Source organism: Somniosus microcephalus, chromosome 12, assembly GCF_052327205.1.
Source record: "Somniosus microcephalus isolate GS21.2 chromosome 12, FLI_Smic_1.0, whole genome shotgun sequence".
Classification (NCBI taxonomy): Eukaryota; Metazoa; Chordata; class Chondrichthyes; order Squaliformes; family Somniosidae; genus Somniosus; species Somniosus microcephalus.
The window spans coordinates 65,702,869-65,725,831 of record NC_140998.1 but is presented as its reverse complement, the minus strand read 5'-3'; the positions used below and the strand labels follow the sequence as shown (position 1 = coordinate 65,725,831).

Here is a 22,963-nt window from a genome sequence, read left to right as displayed (position 1 = left end):
TGGAAATACTCAGCAGGTCAGGCAGCATCTGTGGAGAGAGAAACAGAGTTAACGTTTCAGGTCGATGACCTTTCATCAGAATTGCTTTTGTAATCCTTCCCTTTCTCCCTGTGGGAAAGGGCTAGGATTGGGAACTCGCTGTGTACAGAACTGCGAATTAACCAACTCCATTCCACCATCCTGTGCCACAGTGCATTGATGTACAAAAGGCACTGGGCTATAACATTGGTAAGTACTGTAAAACATCTTTTTAAGGAGCAGGACATGTTGACAAGGGGAAATATTTAAACATTGAAGAAAACTATTTGATGGCTGACAGCTATTTCATTGGATGAATCCTAAGAATAGCTGTGCCGTTGAAGCGTGGATGGTATGTCAAGCTGTGAATACATTTCAAAGCTTTTGCTATGTGAGTATGAGTCATTCATGGATGATTAATGTAACAGGCTATAAACAAAAGGTCATATTAAATCATCCAAGTGCAATATAGCTTTTTTTTAAGCGTTCACAGTAAAAGCAGAACTACTTGTACTTAAAAGGAAGTTACTGCTCCAGAAATTAACAGAACAAATTCTACATGAATCAAGTTTACTGCTAAATAGAACTCACTTGAATTTAGCTTCATTTAGTGACTTTATGTGAACAAAGAAAAATCAGGGAAAGGTCAGACAAGACAGTGAAATCACAAGACAGGTTCAATTTAAGAAGGTCCTTCAGCCCATTTAATCGCATCCTTTCAGAATACCAACCCTACTGTCTTCCCATTATAGTATCTAGCTGTCTCCTAAATGAGTCCATTGTCCTGGCCTCATTCCTGGCAAACCTTTTTAGCTGCTGTATATAAAGAGATGCTTCCTGGTGTCTGTTCTAAAGTTGCCCTATTTTACTTTACTAATTCTGAAAAGATTCGATGATGTTTTCACAACGTTTGACTCTCGATTGTACAAAAACTTCTATGAATTGTTATTTCTGCATTCCTGACAAAAACACTTGGTTATTAGCTTTTTTTAACTACATTTTTGCACTACCCACAGCCATCTGGAGAATAAGTTTTTGTTGAATGTTTCACGGAAAAGGCAAAAATGTCTATCACCATTTAGAAGAGACTCTTAGCAAACATTCAAAATTTGGCTGTCACTTATGACACCAATGAGAGAAGTTCTGCATTTGCACGCAAGGTGTATGTGCTAAAGTCCACTTTGCCTGGCCTGAGGACTATGTCAACAGTTTAAAGATACAGATATCAAACTGATGCCTCCAGTCTAACAGGGTAATTAGTCAGACAGCCATGATTTTATACTGGCACATGTTAAATTATAAATGTCTTCAAATATCAACAACGTGAGGCTTAAAATGGCATATTCAGGAATTTTGAAGAATGTAGAGTATAATTTGGGCAATAGATGATTTTATAGCTAAACCTTTGATCAGTGACCATTTCCAATTATCGTCCAATTACTGTCAATATGATCTCACTTTTCTGATCCTGAATATTGTGGCAGGGTGCAAGAATAGACAAGACCAAAAAAAGCAGGACTTTGGCTGACATATTGACAATCTGCTAAGCAGGAGTTTACGTTAAACAATGTGGTGTTATAGTCCCAAAGCCCAGACCGTGCACAATTTTCTCTTCTCATTGAGCTGGTGAAAGTTCAGATCTGTGATTTAATCACATTTAAACATCCAGTTCTGCATTTAGTTAAATTGCTTTTAATAGCATTTTTGGTCTGCATCTGAAATAAGGAATTGATTTAACCTAGAATAACTTTGAAAGTATTATTCTGACATGGAACTGAAAGTTTTGCTTGGTTTCATGAGTGGCCTTAAAGTTGGCCGATCTTTGAGCTTTGACAACCCACTCAATCTGAATCCTTGCTTATAAGATTATTAATGTGATGATTTTCCAAACATTCAGTCCAGACCACCTTTAAAAAAAAACAAGCTCATGATGGATTTGAAAGTGGCTTAGCAGAGGACAAAAGTGTTAGGAAGTAGGATTCCCTCAACTTACCTTCCTGGATTGTACCTACTGCACTCCATAATATATTCCTGTCAATATCTATAATTTTGTGCACAGCAAAAATGTCTACCTATCTGGGACATACCTTATGGTGAGTATTCATCACAGAGTTAACTTCTCCTTTAATACTCTTGAGACATCAGTATGTTACTTTTAAAGAACTAATTAATATAATTTACAGCAAATGTTTTCAATGTTATAGAGCAGACTAAGCAATGCATTATGTTTACAGTTGCAAAGGAAAATGCTTTTCTCATGATCTGATTTACATTTTGTTTGTAGGTAGTCATAAACTATTCCATCGTGAAGGGACTGAAGTACAATCAAGCTACACCTACATTCCACCAATGGCGCGATGCCCGACAGGTCTATGGGTTGAACTTTGCAAGCAAGGAGGAAGCCACAACTTTTTCAAATGCAATGGTGTATGCTTTGAATGTGCTGAACTCACAAGATGGAGGTATGTGCTGTTTGCTCTTTTCTGCAGTCACACACAGGTTCCCTGGAGTGCAATCTACTGTTCTTGCTGTTAGGCTCATACAAATAGTGGCCCTTGCAGAAGCTCTGAAACCCTGGCTATTTTCAGCTACCTCAGCCGTGCATATCTTGTACATGGAATGATTCTGCTGTCGTCTTTAGCTGCAGTTCTACTTTGTCACATTCAGAAAAACTGAACATTTAATATTGGATTTACTGAAGGATGGAAATTAAACACTCAGGCTTGGCGTTTCCGCTTTGGGTGAAATCGGCACTCCAGACACACATTGTGCACAAAATTGCACTAGTTTTGAGAAGTGTATTTTTTTCCCCTCAAGTTTCTGCTCAAACTCATTTGCATATTGCCCGACGTAAAATCTGCCATGAACCAGAGCAGTCGGGCAGCTGATAATAACAGAAAATTATTTTAAAAACTGAACAGAACCATTTACTAGTTATATTGGTGTATCATTTTCTTAGTAAATTTTAAAATATATATATTCCAAAGCTTTTAAAACGTGCCTATTAGTGTCATTGCGCCTAAAATAAAACACCGTTTAATTTTACAGCCACCTCAAAGGCCCACAAATGGGCACAATTAACAGAAACTCGTAATGGTGATTCATTCGATTTGAGGGTGAGGCCAGTTGTTTTTTAACCAGCGCAAAAGATCGCGGAAACTCAATTTGCACTGGACCTCGTCCATGCCTTTGTTACCTCTAGACTTGACTATTCCAACACACTCCTGGCTGGCCTCCCACATTCCACCTTACGTAAACTTGAGGTCATCCAAAATTTGGCTGCCCGTGTCCTAACCCGCACCAAGTCCCATTTGCCCATCTCCCCTGTGCTCGCTGACCTAGATTGGTTCCCGGTTAAGCAGCGCCTGGATTTCAAAATTCTCATCCTTGTTTTCAAATCCCACCATGGCCTCACCCCTCCCTATCTCTGTAATCTCCTTCAGCCCCACAACCCCCAGAGATATCTACACTCCTCTAATTCTGCCCTCTTGAGCATCCCTGATTATAATCGCTCAACCTTTGGTGGCTGTGCCTTCTGTTGCCTAGACCCTAGCTCTGGAATTCCCTGCTTAAACCTCTCCGCCTCTCTATCTCTCTTTCCTCCTTTAAGACGCTCCTTAAAACCTACCTCTTTGACCAAGCTTTTGGTCACCTGCTCTAATTTATCCTTATGTGGATCAGTGTCAAATTTGTTGTCTTAAAATACTCCTGTGCAGCATCTTGGGACGTTTTACTACATTAACGGCGCTATATAAATACAAGTTGTTGTTGGACATAATTTGCGCTTGAAATGCCGCGATCTTGTGCACTGGCCTGGCCGATTTCAGGTGAATTGTGATGAAAAAAACAGCGCAACCTATGCCTCAGTCTGACCATCAGAATTGCTTTTAAAAATGTAAATACTGCAAGAAATTTGATTTGGATACATTTGTTTTCTTTCTTTGTTGATTTGTTTCTACCCATTCCACTAGACGATTATTGTTTGAATAGTAAATCCTGATAACATCATCAGAGGCACTAGCTCAGAGGATTTACTGATTCTGTTAGTGTAAGCTGAATTAACATGAGTTGATGCCACCATTCACCTGGGTTATTTCACCTTCAGTTTTGTGTGCGTGCATGTCCGTACGTGTGTGCGTGTGCATAAGTGTGCGTGTTAGTTCAAGGTTCAGTAGCTTCCTCAAGCTGTTTCCCCAATGTAATCACTCTATAAACAAAAATTTACAACTAAAAATACTGAAATGTTGATTTTTTAAGAGATCCTGATGGTCAGACTTCTCCTAAGTACGACAGCAATATTTGCCATGTTTCAGGAACAAATGATTGTGTGGGATGCTCTATTTGGAAATCGACGGCAATTCTTTATGCTGTTGGAAAGTATTCTTATTGAAAACAGACAAAATCTATTTCAAATCATGTATGTTTTTTACTGAGTCATTTTAAATCAAATGGAATGGTTATATGGGAGGTAAATTTTTCACTTCACCCTTCTACAGGCTGCATCACTTTAATCTGACAGCCTCGTATGGATGAGTGTTGTCCATTCTTGTCCAACAATAACTTTCATTTATATAGCACCTTTAGTATAAGAAAAATCCCACGGTGCTTCACAAATAGGGCAAGGAACAGTCGCTGAATCCAGTCTGCAGATGAGATGTGGTTAGGAACCCAAGTTAAACTTCAGGGACAGGAAACAAACTGATAGTTAGGTTATCCCTAGTACTCGGCTGTCTTGGATTGGCTAATAATGATTGTCCTGGCAAAGAGGTTCAAACTTTGGTTTCATCAAACTTTATATGACACATTTGTCTGCATCTGTTGTTTAATGTACAGCATTATATTGATTATTTTTATGTCAAAATCTTCTATAATAATCATTGTTCACCATTCAGTGGATACATTTTTGATGCCATCTCTAGTAATAAGGTTGGTAATCTACACCTAACAGGTTACTGGACCACTTGTCTCACAACTGATGTAAAATACAAGACAGCTGGAATTCTGCTGGAATCTCACAGTGGAAGACCAGTGGCTCCTTGCTGTCAGTGGGTTGCTGCCTTAAAGCACTAAGTGCATTATTAGAGAGTTTGTCAACAGGAAATTGCACCCAAAATGCATTCGAAATTGCACTGATTAGATTACAGTTCATAACATTCATAACAAGATAGATGAGTTGACGGCACCAATAGAAATAAATGGGTATGATCTGATAGCCATTACAAAGACGCGGTTGCAAGGTGACCAAGGCTGGGAACTGAATATTCAGGGGTATTTGCCATTTCATAAGGATAGGCAGAAAGGAAAAGGAGGTGGTGTAGCTCTGTTAAGGGATGAGATCAGTGCAGTAATGAGAAATTATATTGGTCTAGAAGATCAAGACGTAGAATCAGTTTGGGTGGAGTTAAGAAATAATAAGGGGAAGAAGTCACTGGTGTGAGTGGTCTACAGGCCCCCAAACAGTAGCCACATTGTAGGACAGGAGTATAAATCAAGAAAAAATAGAGGCTTGTAAGAAAGGTACTGCTATAATCATGGAAGATTTTAATCTTCATATTGATTGGACGAAGCAAATTGGCAAAGGTAGACTTGAGGAAGAGTTCTTAGAGTGTAAATGGGATGGTTTCTTGGAAGAATACATTGTGCAACCAGCCAGGGAGAAGACTATTTTAGATCTGGTAATGTGTAACGAGGCTGGATTAATTAATGATCTCGAAGTGAAGGATCCTCTTGGGAAGAGTGATCATAGCATGGTAGATTTCAAATTCAGTTTGAGGGTGAGAAAGCTAGGTCTCAAACTAGTGTCCTGAATTTAAACAAAGGTAATTACAAAGGTATGAAGGCAGACTTGGTTAAAGTGGACTGGGAAAATATATATTACAGGGTAAGATTGTAGAAAAGCAGTGGCAAACATTTAAGGAGATATTTCATAACTCTCATCAAAGATATATTCCAGTGAGAAAGAAAGACTCTTAAGAGAAGGATGAACCATTTGTGGCTAACTAAGGAAGTAAAGGATGGTATCAACTTGAAAACAAAAGCAATTTCTAAAAACCAGCAAAGGACGACTATGAGAGTAAGCTATCAAGAAATATAAAAACAGACAGTAAGAGCTTCTACAGGTATATAAAAAGGAAGAGAGTAGCTAAAGTAAACGTTGGTCACCTAGAGGATGAGTCTGGGGAATTAATAATGGGAAACAGGGAAATGGCGGAGACTTTGAACAAATATTTTGTATTGGTCTTCACAGTAGAAGACACTGAAAGCATCCCAATAATGGATAATCAAGGGGCTATTGGGGTGGGGTGGGGGTGGGGGGGGGTGGACTTAAAACAATCCCTATCACTAGAGAGAAAATACTAGGCAAACTAATGGGACTAAAGGTGGACAAGTCCCCTGGACCCGATGGCCTGCATCCTAGAGTCTTAAAAGAGGTGGCTGCAGAGATAGTGGATGCATTGGTTGTAATCTACCAAAATTCCCTGGATTCTGGAGAGGTCCCAGCGGACTGGAAAATTGCAAATGTAACACCCCTATTTAAGAAGGAAGGGAGACAAAAAGCAGGCAACTATCAACCAGTTAGCCTAACACCTGTCATTGGGAAAATGCTGGAGTCCATCATTAAGGAAGTGGTAGCAGGACATTTAGAAAATCATAATATAGTCAAACAGAGTCAGCATGGTTTTATGAAAGGGAAATCATGTTTAACAAATTTTCTGGAGTTCTTTGAGGATGTAATGAGCAGGGTGGATAAAGGGGAACCAGTAGATGTCGTGTATTTGGATTTCCAGAAGGCATTCGATAAGGTGCCACATAAAAAGTTACTGCACAAGATAAGAGCTCACTGGGTTGGGGGTAATATATTATCATGGATAGAGGATTGGCTAACTAACAGAAAACAGAGAGTCGGGATAACAACAGAAAATGCTGGAAAAACTCAGCAGGCCAGGCAACATCCGCGGAGAGAGAAATAGAGTCAACGTTTCAGGTTGAAACCCTTCGTCAGGACCATTGGTCCTGATGAAGGGTTTCAACCTGAAACGTTGACTCTATTTCCCTCTCGCGGATGTTGCCTGGCCTGCAGAGTTTTTCCAGCATTTTCTGTCGTTATTTTGGATTTCCAACATCCGCAGTATTTTGCTATCGAGAGAGTCGGGATAAATGGGTCATTTTCAGGTTGGCAAACTAACTAGTGGGGTGCTGCAGGGATCAGTGCTGGGGCCTATATTAATGACTTGGATGAAGGGACCGAATGTAATGTAGCCAAATTTGCAAAGGGATGGAGCATAAAAGTAGGGAAGTCCTGTTACAACTGTACAGGGCATTGGTGAGACCACACCTGGAGTACTGCGAACAGTTTTGTTCTCCTTATTTAAGGAAGGATATACTTGCATTGGAGGCAGTTCAGAGAAGGTTCACGAGGTTGATTCCGGAGATGAAGAGGTTGTCTTATGAAGAAAGGTTGAGCAGGTTGGGCCTATACTCATTGGAGTTTAGAAGAATGAGAGGGGATCTTATTGAAACATATAAGATTCTGAAGGGGCTTGACCGGGTAGATGCAAAGAGGATATTTCCCCTCGTGGGGGAATCTAGAACTAGGGGGCATAATTTCAGAATAAGGAGGCACCCATTTAAATCAGAAATGAGGAGGAATTTCTTCTGAGGGTCATGAATTTTTGGAATTCTCTTCCCCAGAGAGCTGTGGAGGTTGGGTCATTGAATATATTTAAGGTGGAGATAGACAGATTTTTGAAAGATAAGGGAGTCGAGGGTTATGGGGAGCGGGCAGGGAAGTGGAGTTGAGGCCAAGATCAGATCAGCCATGATCTTATTGAATGGCGGGGCAGGCTCAAGAGGCCAAATGACCTACACCTGCTCCTACGTCTTATGTTCTTATGTACTGTTCAAGTTTATGATAAAAATCATTTGCATAATCACAAAGGTAAAATCTTCCATGCACTAGCGCAATTGGTCAGTGTAAAAGAACGTAATCGTTTATTTTATTAAATCTCCATTAAAAAGTATTCATTGATGTATTTAAGAATGGTAACCTGGTGCAGTTTTATTAATACAGCTGAAAACAGGGTTATCACAAAAAATAAGCATTTTTAATACGAGTGTCCAGTCTCCACCTGTGAGTAACCAGATTGAAATTCAATGAAAGTGAATTTTAAAACTATACTGAACCATCTATTACTTTCATTGGTGTACACTAGTCAGATTCTTAGTAAATTAAATATTTATTGATATGTAAAGTGTTAAAAGCATGCCTGCTAGTGCCTGTGTGCCTAAGAAAATTAGCGCCATATCACCCACCATGTGAGGAGACCAAAACTGAACACAGTATCCTAACTGAGGCCTAGCCAAGGTCTTGTACAAAGACAAAACGGTATGCATTTGCCTTATAGTGAATTGTTCTGTAAATACACCCGTGCACGCTGTTCGCTCTAGCTATTGCTTCACCCGTGCACGCTGTTCGCTCTAGCTATTGCTTCACCCGTGCACGCTGTTCGCTCTAGCTATTGCTTCACCCGTGCACGCTGTTCGCTCTAGCTATTGCTTCACGGAATTTGGTTATGAACCTATAGAGATCTGTGCACTGGAATGGCCAGATCTCTTTCTTTCTCCACTGCCTTTAGTTTTTTTACCTGAAGGGTGTATGTATGTTCAGCAATCGCCCTGCTCAGATGCATAACACTGCACTTTTCTAAGTTAAACATAATTTGCCAGTCACAAGTCCAATTCCCCAGCACATCTAGATCTGCCTGTAGTCATCGAGCATCCTCTACTGTCCTGACTCTTGCACAAACAACAAGCACGTGCAACAGTCCCCAATGCATGCAGCAGACGTGTTCGTGTTAACGCGATTTGCCTGCTGTACACAGTGGACGGTAAATCCCTCCGAAGGAGCCAGGACAATGTTGCAAAGATCGACCTGATCTCACGTTAAACGTATCAGTTGCCTGAAGTCTCCATCTGCTGTTAAATGTTAACAATTACGGGAGGCAGTCGGAAAGTGGAGACTTTAGGCAGTTTGATAAACAGGAAACACACACAGATGCAATATATATATATACTAGCTGGGGAGCCCCGCGTTGCGAGGGCAATTTTGGGGCGTTTGGTCTCCCTGCCCCTGTGTGTCCCCCCTCTCCCTGTCATGTCCTCTCCCTGTCCTATCCCTCCCTCCCCTCTCTCCCTCCCTCCCCTCCCCTCCCCTCTCTCCCTCCCCTCCCCTCTCTCCCTCCCCTCCCCTCCTCCCTCTCCCCTGTCTCCCTCTTCCCCCCCCCCCCACCCCTCCCCTCCCCCACTCCCCTCTGTCCCTCTCTCCGGCCCCTCCCCCTGCCTAGCGCCTGAGGTCCGGTGCCGTTGCTGAGGTCCCCCGCGTATCGCGCGGCTGATGGACGGCCGCTGCGGGCGGCGCATGCGCGGTAAGTGCAGACGGCGCGCGGGCGGCGCATGCGCGGTCAGTGCGAGCGGCCCGCGGGAGCCGGCAAGGCCGTTAGCGAGCGGGAAACTTCGGGCGGCGCGCCCGCGCTCCGTCCGCGACACCTGAGAGGGGGAAGTAGAGAGAGACAGAGAGGGAAGAGGAGAAGGAGAGAGAGGGAAGAGGAGAGAGGGAAGAGGAGAAGGAGAGAGAGGGAAGAGGAGAAGGAGAGAGAGAGAGGGAAGAAAGAGAGAGAGAGAGAGAGAGAGAGAGAGAGAGAAATTTTTTCAGCTTCGGGCCCCGAGTCCCCCCTGCGCGAGGGTGAGGAGGAGGGGGGGGGTGGGGGTTGCTAAACACAATATAAAACTCAAATAAATTGTTAATTAATTGCCTAACACATAATTGAAATATTTACCTTAGTTCCCTAACACACAGAAAGTGTGGGGGAAAAAATCGTGGAAAATCAAGATGGCGGCCACTCACCTCGGTTCAGAAGGATAAGGCCCGCCCACACACGCACCGATTGGTCGACCGGTCAGGTCACCGAAGCGTAGGATTGGTCAATCGTCGAGTCACTCGACACTCAACTGTAGGAAGACCTCGACGTCACACGGTCGCTAATGAGATGCTAATGAGCGGAACGCTGAACGTTTTTGGGATACCGCGGGCGGGATTTTTGTCCGGCCGAAACGTAAATACGCCGATGACCGGTCCGGAATCGCAAGCTTTCTTTTGAAGCGACGCGCGCGTCGGTACGCTCTGTAACTTCCAAACGTATAGAGACCAGGCGGACAGACAGACAGACAGACAGAAGTGCCGCTTTATATATATAGATAAGAGAGGCACATTACACACCATCAGGAGTGTGAGATTGTAAATAGTCATTTGCAATTGAAAACTTTTCTGTGTCTGTTCAGAACAATGTAGGCTGTGATGCAAATGGGATTTTGCATATTTTAGACGAAGCAGTAACGCCTCATTGAGAACAAGGATTATTATTGATTCATTATGAAGCATCCTGAAGCAATCAAGTTTGAACAGTTATTTTATATTAGAAATGTTGTCACATATGTAAAAAAGAATTGCTTCAAACATATGTCCTTAGTTCTGTCCATACCCCATGTTTTGAATTCCCTGAACATAATCATCTACAGCCCCATTAAATCTACATCAAAATATGCAGATTGAAGAACTCTAATTGCTTGGAACACAATATTCTGCCTGGAGGTAAAATTAGAAACTCTGAATATTTGCCCCATAAAAGAAACGAGGAAAGGCTAAGAGATGAGATAATTTACAAAAGGAATAAAAAGATAAAAAGAATGGAATCGGGAAATGAGAAGAAAACAACAAGGGGAAAGGATCCCTGAAGTTACAGGGAAAAAGTAGTGATACATTTCAAAAGGTGTGATTAGAGGGAGATGACAGGAGGAGCCACGTCCCCATATCTCTCCGAAATTCATCACGAGGCGGTCTTGAGCTGAAGCTTGGTACTTCCCCATAGGAAGGAAGAGAACATTTTGTGCGCAGACATGGTGCTAAGATTTTGAAGGCTGAGGCGCAGGTTTTAGAACATAGAAACATAGGAGTAGGAGCAGGAGTAGGCCATTCGGCCCTTCGAGCCTGCTCCGCCATTCAATATGATCATGGCTGATCATCTATCTCAATACCATATTCCTGCTCTCTCCCCATACCCCTTGATGCCTTTTGTGTCTAGAAATCTATCTATCTCCTTCTTAAATATATTCAGTGACTTGGTCTCCACAGCCTTTTATTTCTGGAGTCCCCCTGTAGTGTATGTACCCGTCTACCTTTAAGGGAACTATTGAATGTAACCGTTCACCTTTAAGGGAACTACTTTAGGTGTGGCACTATTTGTTTGGCTTCTGTATACTGTAATACCGATAGTGACCACACCAGTATATAAGTGTTGTAGCAGGATTTCTGGGGCAGATTCGCCCGGACCTTCGAATAGTAAAGACCTGTTTGTTTGTTACTTCTGAAGTCTGTGTATTTATTAACTGCACAACCCACAGACTTTACAGTGGCGACGAGTCCGATCGTACCCTGCGGCAAGACTACCAAAAGCAACGAAGAGCGTCGAAGAGAGACAACCGCCTCGTCGTGCTACTAAAAGAAAACACGAGGCTGCAACAACAGAAAGCAGGAAGACTAACAACAAAAGCTGTATCAGCAACAGGCACTGACTACCCTTCTGCCACGGTGCAGAGTGAGCCGACCAGCAAGAAACAAGGCGGCCGAAGAGACTGTGAGTAGGGGAAGGTGTAGAAGTATCCGGAGGATAAGGGCAGAGCACTCGACCTCGGTCGAGGGGGAGCTGTGCCGGCCAAAGTCGGGTCCAACGGCGTCGGGTGACAGCTGGACCGCGATCGGGGGAAAACTCTGGGCAGCGACCGCAGCCACGAAGCGCTGAGCCTGCGAGTAGGCGTGGGAAGAGAAACCCAGCCGCAGCCAGGGAGGGAAACACCGGTCTGCGAGAGGGCTGGGGAGGCGAACGGGAACCGTGCGGGTAAGAGCCAGGTGCGGAGAGAGAGACTGCGAGGAGCCAGTCCAGCGGCTGAGCTGTTCTCCACCAACGGGGTACTCAGAGCCGGCAAAACCGAACGTGCGGGAGTGGGTGAGAGACACAGCCGAAAACAGGGTGAGAGACTGCGCGAGAGCCAGTCCAGCGGCTGAGCTGTTCTCCACCAACGGGGTACCCAGGGCCGGTAGCACCGAACGTGCGGGTGAGAGAGCGACAGAGCCGGGTACGGAGAGAGAGACTGCGCGAGAGCCAGTCCAGCGGCTGAACTGTCCTCCATTAACGGGGTGTACCCAGCGCCGGTAGAGCCGTGCGGGCGGGAGGAAAAGACATAGCCGAGTAAGGGGAGCTGTGCGGTAGCCAGCCAGCGGCTGAACCTGTCCGCTGTGGGGGAAGCGTACCCCTTCCACCAGGAAGAAACGCGGGAAGCCGCCAGTAGGCGGAGAAGACGCCAGAAGCGGGAAACCGCCATTGAAGTGGGCGGGGCGAGAAAGGAAGAGCGGGAAACCGCCATTTTCGCGGGAAAACCGCCATCTTGATTGACATACCGCCATTGAAGTGGGCGGGGAGAGAAGGAAAGAGCGGGAAACCGCCGATTTCGCGGGAAAACCGCCATCTTAGAAACAAACAAATAAATAAGAATACTTAAAGAAATACTGGTGCTGCTCCCAAGGGAAGAAAGATGCCTAAGCGAGGGAATATTCATGATTTTAATTCTGAGATAGAAGACTGGGCCACGTACGTGGAACGCATCGAGATCTATTGTGAAGCCAACAAAATAGAGGAAGACGACAAGGCGATAACATTGTTAAACTCGATGGGCGCAAAGACATACGGGCTCTTGAAGGATTTACTAGCACCAGCTAAACCGGCGGATCAGTCTTTCGAAGAGATTGTGGTTGTTCTGAAGGACCACTTGAACCCCACACCATTGATGTTGGCTGAACGATTCAAATTCTATGCAAGAACGCAACGGAAAGACGAAAACAACGCAGAATACTTGGTCGAACTGCGTAGGCTAGCGAAATACTGCCAGTTCGGAGGGAATCTGACAGAGGCACTGCGAGACAAGTTCGTAGGCGGATTGTCCAAGGAAGGGACGCAGAAGCGACTACTGGAAGAGAACGACCTCACACTGGACAGGGCTGTCCTTATAGCTGCATCGCACGAAGCCGCAGCGAAAGGAACGGCGGAAATGCAACTAAAGGCGGCGGCGCTCGGGGTGGACCAAATTACCTCGAGTACAACAAAATGCTATCGTTGTGGGAAGACAACACACGACCAGAATCAATGCTGGTTTAAGAACCAAGAATGTAGGAAATGTGGCAAACTGGGTCACATCGCTAAGGTATGCCGGTCAGGGAAGAAGACCAACAACCAAAGGAAGCCATCACAAGAAAAGTACAACAAGGTATACAAGGGGGCTGAGCAGAGTTCAGATGAACAGAATCCAGACTCAGATCCAAACGGCCAGGAGCTGGGTAGTCTGAGTATCCACCATGTGAGTAAGGAAGCTGACCTACAAACTATCTGGGTCATGCTAAAAATAGCTGGAGTCCAAGTGAAAATGGAGTTGGACACTGGATCAGCTGTATCAGTCATAAATCGAGGGGATTACCACCGGCTATTCTCACACATACCCTTAAGATATACCAAGTTCGTATTGCAGACATACACGGGGCATAAAGTATACCCCATGGGAAAAATAAGAGTCAAGGTGAGAGATAGGGGTAAAGAACACCCAAGAATGAACTTGTATGTACTACATGAGGGAGGACCACCACTTCTAGGACGGGAGTGGATCAAGAAAATAGACATGGAATGGCACTACCTACAAGCAATGACGAGTGAGGACTCGGTGCAGACAAGCAGCTCAGACTCTGAGCCGGAAGACGATAAGTCCAGCCCACGTATGAAAAACAAGGTTAACATGAACTCACTGACTAAGGTTGGAAAAACGATGGCGTGCATAAAGACAGAGAATTCTGAGTCTGTTCAAGTCACAGACATATGCATTACGGAGGAACACCAAGCTCGAACTCAACGTTATTTCAAAGTACGACAACAATTCGAACAATTAAGTTACCGTCTCGTACAAGAGATGAAAACAATGAAAAAGTTCTATGACACCGAATGGGAGAGTCTGGAAAGACAACAGAACCTGCTGGCTCAAGCAGAGAGCGACCATAGAGCCATCGTGACCAATTACCGATCACACCTCCCTTATGATGTTCAGGAGTTAGAATATTTGCATGATCTAGAGATACAGCATAAAGGCAAACCACGCTACACTGAGGATTTTGTTCTGCAATTGGAGACGGAGCTAGTGCAGGCAAGGTTAAGAGAAGCTGAATCACAGTGTGCACTTAAAGAGATGCAGAAAAAAATCTTGGACATGGAAAAGAGAAACGCTTCTTTACCTGATGTGAATAATGTGGCCATGTTGCAAGAGGAGCTTATCACTCAGTTAAATGAAAATAAACGGAAAATGACTGAGATAGACTGCAAGAATAAAGAAGATTTGATGGCAGTGAGACTTCAAGAGGCAGATAGCATAGCAGCCTTGGCTGAACTCCAACAGGAAATTGCGAAAGAAGCAAATAAAGAGGAATCTTCAGGAAGCCGGGATTTTATTCCAGTTCTTCTCTACGACTCCTTACAAGCAGAGTGTGAGAAGTTGAAAGAACAGTATGAACAGGCCCAGGCTACAATTCTGGAGGGGATTAACTCGGCAACCTCCAAAAAGCTAGTTTCAGTAGAAGCATATGAACAACTAAAGGTTGAACATGAGCAAGAAGTCCAAAGGCTGCAGGAAATTCTTGATGAGCTCAAGGCCAAGACAGACTCATCGGTAGAAGTTCCATCCATAGATGAGAATTTAGAGGTGAAAGACATGGCAGAACATGAAAGACAAGATGTCCAAGAACTCATAAAAATATTGAAGGAAACCCAAGACAAATATGAGGCAGCAATGACCGAGGTTCAACGACTTGAAGAGCAGAGTCAACTGGGAATCCTTTCAGTGGAAGGGAAGGAAACTGTAAGAAACACAGAGACTGTAAGAATGGGCTCTGAACATGAGCTTGGGAGCATCAAGGCGCAACTTCTTCGAGCGCTTGAAACCAAAGTACAAGAGGAAAGGAAGGTGAAAGCATTGGAGGGTAAGGTGGATGAAATGGTGAAGACTCTGATCCACAGAGTCCCCGTGGAAGAGTTAACGGTCAGCCAACTCCTTCACATGCTGAGAGACAAGACTCCACAATGGGAACACGAGCTTCAATCTGCAAAGGGAAGGAATTCGGAGCTCCCAAAAGTTACGGAAATAACTGAGGTGGCAACACAGATTTTGTGTTACAGTTTACTCTATGAAGAGTTCGTTGAATCACGTCAATGTGAACAGAAGAATGTTGAAACAGCTGCTTCAGTAGAAGGATTAAATAGCCTGATACCGCAATCCCCGGTGGAAGGGAAGGTATTAAACTCATAAATGAGGTCAGTAGTGAAGGAATGGCAGACAACCCAGGAAGAGCGGGATGAATATGAATGCATGAAGAAGTCTTTTCAAGAAAGATGTCTAGGGAAGGAACCACCGTCAGCTAACGTCCAGACGGGTGAGGAGGAAGAAGAAGGCTCTCTCGCTGGCCTAACTCAGGACGAACCCGAATATTACCATGACCTGTTGAGTGACACTGAATATTACGAGGATGTGGTCTGCCCAGCTTGTGATGAAAACTCCCAAAGTGCTGAAATCGGAGGAAGCACTTAAGGTCTAAGGAACATAGAGAGTTGGTGGCGCTACAGCTGGCAGCCGAGAAAGGAGCTCCGAGAGTTTCAAAAAGGCAGAAAAGAAAAAGAAGAAGCAGAAGATAATAACTGTCTAAAATATTAGCACTTCTACCATCTCAGGCGGGGCACTACGAAAGGAGCTAAATTAGTTGAAAAACTGGAAAATGTCAAGACAGCCAGTTGGTTGTAAAAGTCCGCACTGCTGGTTCAACAGGACGAAAGTTCAAGCTGTTACGTCAAGAAAAAGGCTATGGAGGAGTCACGCTAGCCAGGTGAACCGGCTACACCAAAGAAATGTTCGGAACGAGTCAAGATCAGAGACTGAATCTATGAACTGTTTCCGCAGAGACTGAACCTGTGAACTGTTCCCACCGAGATTATATCTGCAAATTGTTTTATATGACATTGACTCCACCGAGATTATATCTGTAATTTGTTTATAGGAAGTTGAAGATATGTATGTTTAACGGAGACTCTAAGTAATAAGCTAAAAAGGGAGGATTGTAGTGTATGTACCCGTCTACCTTTAAGGGAACTATTGAATGTAACCGTTCACCTTTAAGGGAACTACTTTAGGTGTGGCACTATTTGTTTGGCTTCTGTATACTGTAATACCGATAGTGACCACACCAGTATATAAGTGTTGTGGCAGGATAACTAGGGCAGATTCGCCTGGACCTTCGAATAGTAAAGACCTGTTTGTGACTTCTGAAGTCTGTGTATTTATTAACTGCACAACCCACAGACTTTACACCCCCTAACGGGAAGGATTTTTTGTTCCTATGATTGTTTTATGTAATTAAGCAATAGCTGTTAGAAAGTGAAGTCCAAAATGCTGACCAAGACTGTGTTGGGATTTTCAGCCCACAGCGTTAATGAAAAGAACCAAGTGCAGCATGTTACAATGAGTTACTTTTCAAATCAGTCTAACCTAGAAAATCTGATGGCAATCTGAGATATCACAATCCAAAATAACATGTTTATATTCTTTTAGAGTTGAATAAAAGCTGTGTGCAACACTGCTAACAGCAGGCAAATGAATGAGTAAATAGAAGAATCAGATAAGTGGCTTAACCCATCATAATACATCATGGCATCTTAAAATAACAGCACAGCATGATTAGAAATGCAAATAAATGTAAAATCTGCTTTCACTTATAAATCCAAATGGACTCTTAATTGTTTTACCATGAACGCAACTGTCAACCCATCATTCTGAGGCACTTCATTGCCATACTTACAAAACATAAAGTTTACAAAGCCTCACAAATATTATAGCTTCTTACCAATGCTATGTGATCATTATTTCCATCCTAGAATCATAGAATGGTTACAGCACAGAAGGTGGCCGTGACAGCTCTCTGCAAGAGCACTTCAGCTAGTCCCACTCCCCCAAGTTCACTAAGACCATTTTATTTTCAAAATGTGTCTGCTCTATTTTGCGCAAACAAGCTTTATGTGCATTCATGCAGGGGGATGGGGTGGGTGGGGGGGGGGTTTCACTGTTTTGTTACACCCCAGATGCTGGGTCTACTCACTCCTATTATAAAACAGGATTAGTGGAGCACTCCTAACTGGCAAGATACCAGGGGTATTCGGATATTCGGGGTGGATGGAGAAGGAGCTTAATGTATAAGCAGAATTTCTTTTTTGAAAGCTGGTTTCTTCTATTTCTGCAAGTCAATGAAGCATAAATCAAGATTATAAATGAATAGAATTCCTTCAAATTAGAAAGGAGTAATGTCCTGATTTTGCGGTCGGCGGTGTAATTAAGGATTACGCCACCAGCATCTGAATGGAATGCACACTTACCTGATGGGGACCCTCCTTCGAGAACTTGCTGGCAGGCACCGCGTAGTAGAGAGCAGCATAATGGCCCATGGATCCCAGGGGCGCAGCGTGTGTGTAAGTGTACCTGGGATCACATGGGCCGGTGCTCCAATCAGGAAACAGAAGGTCTCTCACTCACCCCGTCTCTCAATCACGAGCCAACCACATTTTTATCGTGGGAAATTATATGTAAATGCTTGCAACATTCAAGTAAAATGCAGCAACTTTCTATTCACATCCAGAAATCAAAATAGAGGATATATGCCAAGCTACAGTGGAATGTTATTTTGTATATTGAAAATTTTTGGAAGAATCTTCTACTCTGATGGGGGCTGACGGTATGTTTGAAAAACTGGCTTGTAGTTTAAGCTTTTAAAATTAAAATATACTTGGATTTCCAAAAGGTTATCCCCTTACCTGTTTGTACCAGCCGTAACATTTTCAGGCGTAATTGCGGGGCAGTTGGTGGGCAAGGTGAGGTGAGAGTGACTGCCCTTGACATCAAGGCAGCATTTGACCGAGCCTGGCATCAAGGAGCCCTAGTAAAACTGAAGTCAATGGGAATCGTGGAAAATGCTCCACTGGCTGGAGTCATACCTAGCACAAAGGAAGATGGTTGTGGTGGCTGAAGGTCAATCATCACAGCCCCAGGACATCGCTGCAGGAGTTCCTCAGGGTAGTGTCCTAGGCCCAACCATCTTCAGCTGCTTCATCAATGACCCTCCCTCCAACATAAGGTCAGAAATGGGGATGTTCGCTGATGACTGCACAGTGTTCAGTGCCATTCACAACTCCACAGATAATGAAGCAGTCCATGCCCGCATGCAACAAGACCTGGACGACGTTCAGGCTTGGGCTGATAAGTGGTAGGTAACATTCGCGCTACAGAAGTGCCAGGCAATGACTATCTCCAACAAGCGAGAGTCTAACCACCTCCCCTTGACATTCAATGACATTACCATCGCCGAATCCCCCACTATCAACATCCTAGGGGTCACCATTAACCAGAAACGTAACTGGACCAGCCACATAAATACTGTGGCAACAAGAGCAGGTCAGAGGCTAGTTATTCTGCAGCGAGTGTCTCACCTCCTGACTCCCCAAAGCCTTTCCACCATCTACAAGGCACAAGTAAGGAGTGTGATGGAATAATCTCCACTTGCCTGGATGAGTGCAGCTCCAACAACACTAAAGAAGCTCGACACCATCCAGGACAAAGCAGCCTGCTTGATTGGCACCCCATCCACCACCTTAAACATTCACTCACTCCACCACCGGCATCCCGTGGCTGCAGTGTGTACCATCTACAAGATGCACTGTAGCATCTCGCCAAGGCTTCTTCGGCAGCACCTCCCAAACCTGCAAGGACAAGGGCAACAGGCGCATGGGAACACAACCACCTCCAAGTTCCCCTCCAAGTCACACACCATCCTGACTTAGAAGTATATCGCCGATCCTTCATCGTCGCTGGTTCAAAATCCTGGAACCCCCTACCTAACAGCACTATGGGAGTACCTTCGCCACACGGACTGCAGCGGTTCAAGAAGACGGCTCACCACCACCTTCTCAAGGGCAACTAGGGATGGGCAATAAATGATGGCATTGCCAACGACACCCAGATCCCATAAACAAATTTTAAATGTTTTTTAAAATTAGCCAAACTCTGCGCCAGCAATGAGGATTTCCATGTCTGTGCGGATTATCTGTCGAGTCGCAAGCGCATGCGGAAATCCCGAACTTGCTGTCCATTTCAAAGGCGATATTATGGTGTACTCAGAGTACGCTGTCATACCCACTGCAAAGTCTGAGCCAACATGTAATTTCACATGTTTCAGCCCTCAGCAGAACTAAGGAACCGTACTCCAAACCTTTCAATTTCAATGGTAAGGTAAATCAGGTGAGGTGTATAATGGGCGGCCGAGCCGATGTCGCCCGTTTTACGCCCCGACGAAGTTGACAGTTTCGCCCAAAGCGCTGCTAATTCTCTGCTGTTGGTATTACATTCATAATCCTGGAGAGCAGTCGACCGCTGCCACCTGATGGTTAAACATTGAGCATACACCCCTTTTGAAAGATGTTTTATTACGGGGCGGAATTTGCGTGGCCAGTTTCGGAGCGGTCACTGACAGACCGCAACTTCGGGATTTCCGCATACGCGTGCGCCAAATCCCGAAGTTGCGGTCAGTGTCAAAAGCAGAATGCTGGCGAACGCTGCATCTCTAAACCTGCAAGGTATTTTCATTTTACTTTTGTTTTTATTTGACAATATAAGATTAGCAATTTTTCTTTCCTATTATATATGGGCTCAAGTTTTTATTGGAAATATTTTATGAAGAAATGTTAAATTGGCCATTTGTGTCCTTGCTATTTTTTGTATTTTTTCATTAAATTTTCTGTTGATCAGGATGAGGGACACCAGTGCGGGCACATTTTCACTCTGGGCTTTACATTTCAACATCAAGCATTCCCAAGTTGGGAATAAGAACAGATAGTGAGTAAACAATGTGCTTGAAGCCCTGTATCAGAATATTAAACCAGTGTAATTTTTGTTCATTTCCCACACTTGTGGTCTCTCTGAGTGAGTTTATTATTTTAGTACCAATAAGTGCCAATAATAAGATGCTTCAATAAGCCCGTGTCCATTAGAAAGTGGATCAACAGTACTTAAACTCATTTCAAGAACCTAGCAGAGAAAGGAAGCCTGTCTGGGATGAATTCAACTTGAGCTCCGAGAAATGAAAAATGAATGTCCAAACCCACACGGCACCCAGTTCCTCTTTATTTGCTTGTTTTAATCCAACAGAAGGACGGGAGAATCAGTAAAAATTTGCTTTAGTACTGCCCTATTTTATCTAGGACATTGCCCTCCCAGATTGATGGTTGCTTTATACAGAGGAAGATTAAATTATCCATTTGTGCTAATATCGGGTGGATTGAGCTTACTGTGACCAGTAAATGTTTAGAACATTTCACTTATTTAAAATTAAATGATCTTGCATGTCAATCTCAATACACTGCATTTTCCCATCACCAAGGATCCCTGCAGATGAAAATTGAAGCTTGTTCTGTTTCACATAATCCCAGGGGAATTTATCAGTGACCAGATGTACAAGAATGATCTCAATGCAGTTATATCTGTGTGCATGTGTGTGTGTGTGTAACTATATTTTACATGTATACTAGCTGTAGTGCCCGGCGGTGCCGAGGCTTTTTCGAGGGCATGTTGTTGTTGGAAGAGAGAGAGAGAGAGAGACTGGGGGGGGGGAGAAGAGAGAGAGAGCGCGCGACTGGGGGGGAAGAGAGAGAGCGACTGGGGGGTAGAGAGAGAGCGACTGGGGGGTAGAGAGAGAGCGACTGGGGGAAGAGAGAGAGCGGGTGGGGGGAAGAGAGCGGGTGGGGGAAGAGAGCGGGTGGGGGAAGAGAGCGGGGGGGAAGGGAGGGGGGGAAGGGGCGGGGGGGAAGGGAGGGGGGAAGGGGCGGGGGGGGAAGGGGCGGGAGGGGGGGAAGGGAGGGGGGCGGGGGGGAAGGGGGGCGGGAAGGGGAAGGGGGGGGCGGCGGCCGGGGGGGGGGGCGCCGAGAGCCCCGCTCTCCTAGCCCCGCCCCCCCCCCGGCCGAGAGCCCCACTCTCCGAGCCCTGCCCCCCCCGGCCGAGAGCCCCACTCTCCGAGCCCCGCCCCCCCCCCCCCCCGGCCGAGCCCGATTGCGGCTCTGAGAGACGGCCGGTGGCCGAGCCCGATTGCGGCTCTGAGAGGCGGCCGAGCCACGCCCCCCCCCCGGCCGAGGCCGATTACGGCTCTGAGAGACGGCCGGCGGCCGAGCCCCGCCTGTCCCCCGCCGAGCCCGATTGCGGCTCTGAGAGACGGCCAGCGGCCGAGCCATGCCCCCCCCCCCCGGCCGAGGCCGATTGCGGCTCTGAGAGACGGCCAGCGGCCGAGCCCCGCCCCCCCCCGCCGAGCGCGGAACAGAGACGCCGCGTCTCACCTGCTCCTGCTGGGCGCCCACCCTGACCCTCGTGGCTGACGCCGTTGCCCTGGGTAACGTGACACGGCGTGGGGGGGGGCGGCGGGGTGAGGAGCTTAGCAGAAGCGCAATCACCTAGCTCGGGCCTGGCTGGGCAAGAAAGGCGCAGGCTTTGAGGCCTAAGAAAAAAACGGGCAAAGGTAGGAAAAAGAATGTTCAGGTTAGATAAAATATTTACAAATGAGTGATTTATTTTAAAAGAATTTAATAAATTGAATTTTATTTTGCTGGAAATGTATATTTGAAAAGAAAGACGCAGAAAGCAGGAAAAAGAATGGAAGCAAGATGGCAGCGACTCACCTCGGTTCAGAACGATAAGGCCCGCCCACACACGCACCGATTGGTCGACCGTCAGGTCACCAAAGCGTAGGATTGGTCAATCGTCCCGTCACTCGACCGTAGGAGGGCCCGGCCGCACGCGGCAGCAAGCCGCCGTACGATTGGTCGACCTCGAGGTCACTCTGTCGCTAATGAGCGGATAATGAGATGCTAATGAGCGGAATGTTGAAGGTTTTTGGGATACCGCGGGCGCGATTTTAGCCCGGCCGAAACATAAATACGCTTAAAACCATCTCGGAAGCGTAAGCTTTCTTTGGAGGTAACGCGCGCGTTGGTACGCCCTGTAACTTTCGAGCGCATAGCCCGCCAGACGCACACGCGATGACAGACAGAATGACAGACAGACAGAATGACAGACAGACAGATCGACCGATTTATATATATATATAGATTATATAAAAAATTGTACATCTGCATGCACTTTCTGTTTGCACTACTTGACTTCCCGTTGTCATGTCTTTGTTATACTTTTGGTGTCAACTTTTTCCTGTGTAAATTCCTGTGTCCACATTTATAATGGAAAATGATTATGTAAATTTATCATCCAGATTGCACAATCTGACCACTTGGTTCTAATAATTTTCTCAAAATGCTTTCTTAATTTTTTTTTTCATTTGTCATTATTTTCCTCAATAACAAAAATTTCTAACATCCCAAAATGAGAATTTTTTTTTTTTTTTAAATACATATTATTCATTGATTTGTTTTTGTGTGTGTGTTTTTAATGCCCTCATTAAAGTTTTTACTTGCCTGGATGAGTGCAGCTCCAACAACACTCAAGAAGCTCAACACCATCCAGGGCAAAGCAACCCGCTTGATTGGCACCCCATCCACCACCTTAAACATTCACTCTTTCCACCACCGGCGTACTGTGGCTGCAGTGTATACCATCTACAAGATGCACTGCAGCAACTCGCCAAGGCTTCTTCGGCAGCACCTCCCAAACCCATGACCTCTTCCACCTAGAAGGACAAGGGCAGCAGGCGCATGGGAACACCACCACCTCC

General features: G+C 45.1%; 1 protein-coding gene across 8 annotated transcripts in view; it reads left to right on the top strand.

Moving 5' to 3' along the window:
- Window positions 1–22,963, top strand: part of LOC147109246 (ena/VASP-like protein) — a 354,043-nt gene that overhangs the window by 247,210 nt on the left and 83,870 nt on the right. For all 8 annotated transcript variants that reach the window (XM_086002994.1, XM_086002992.1, XM_086002997.1 and 5 more), the window contains exon 3: window positions 2,303–2,480. In XM_086002994.1, the coding sequence (XP_085859120.1) occupies window positions 2,303–2,480 (178 nt within the window). The remainder of the gene's footprint in view (window positions 1–2,302; window positions 2,481–22,963) is intronic.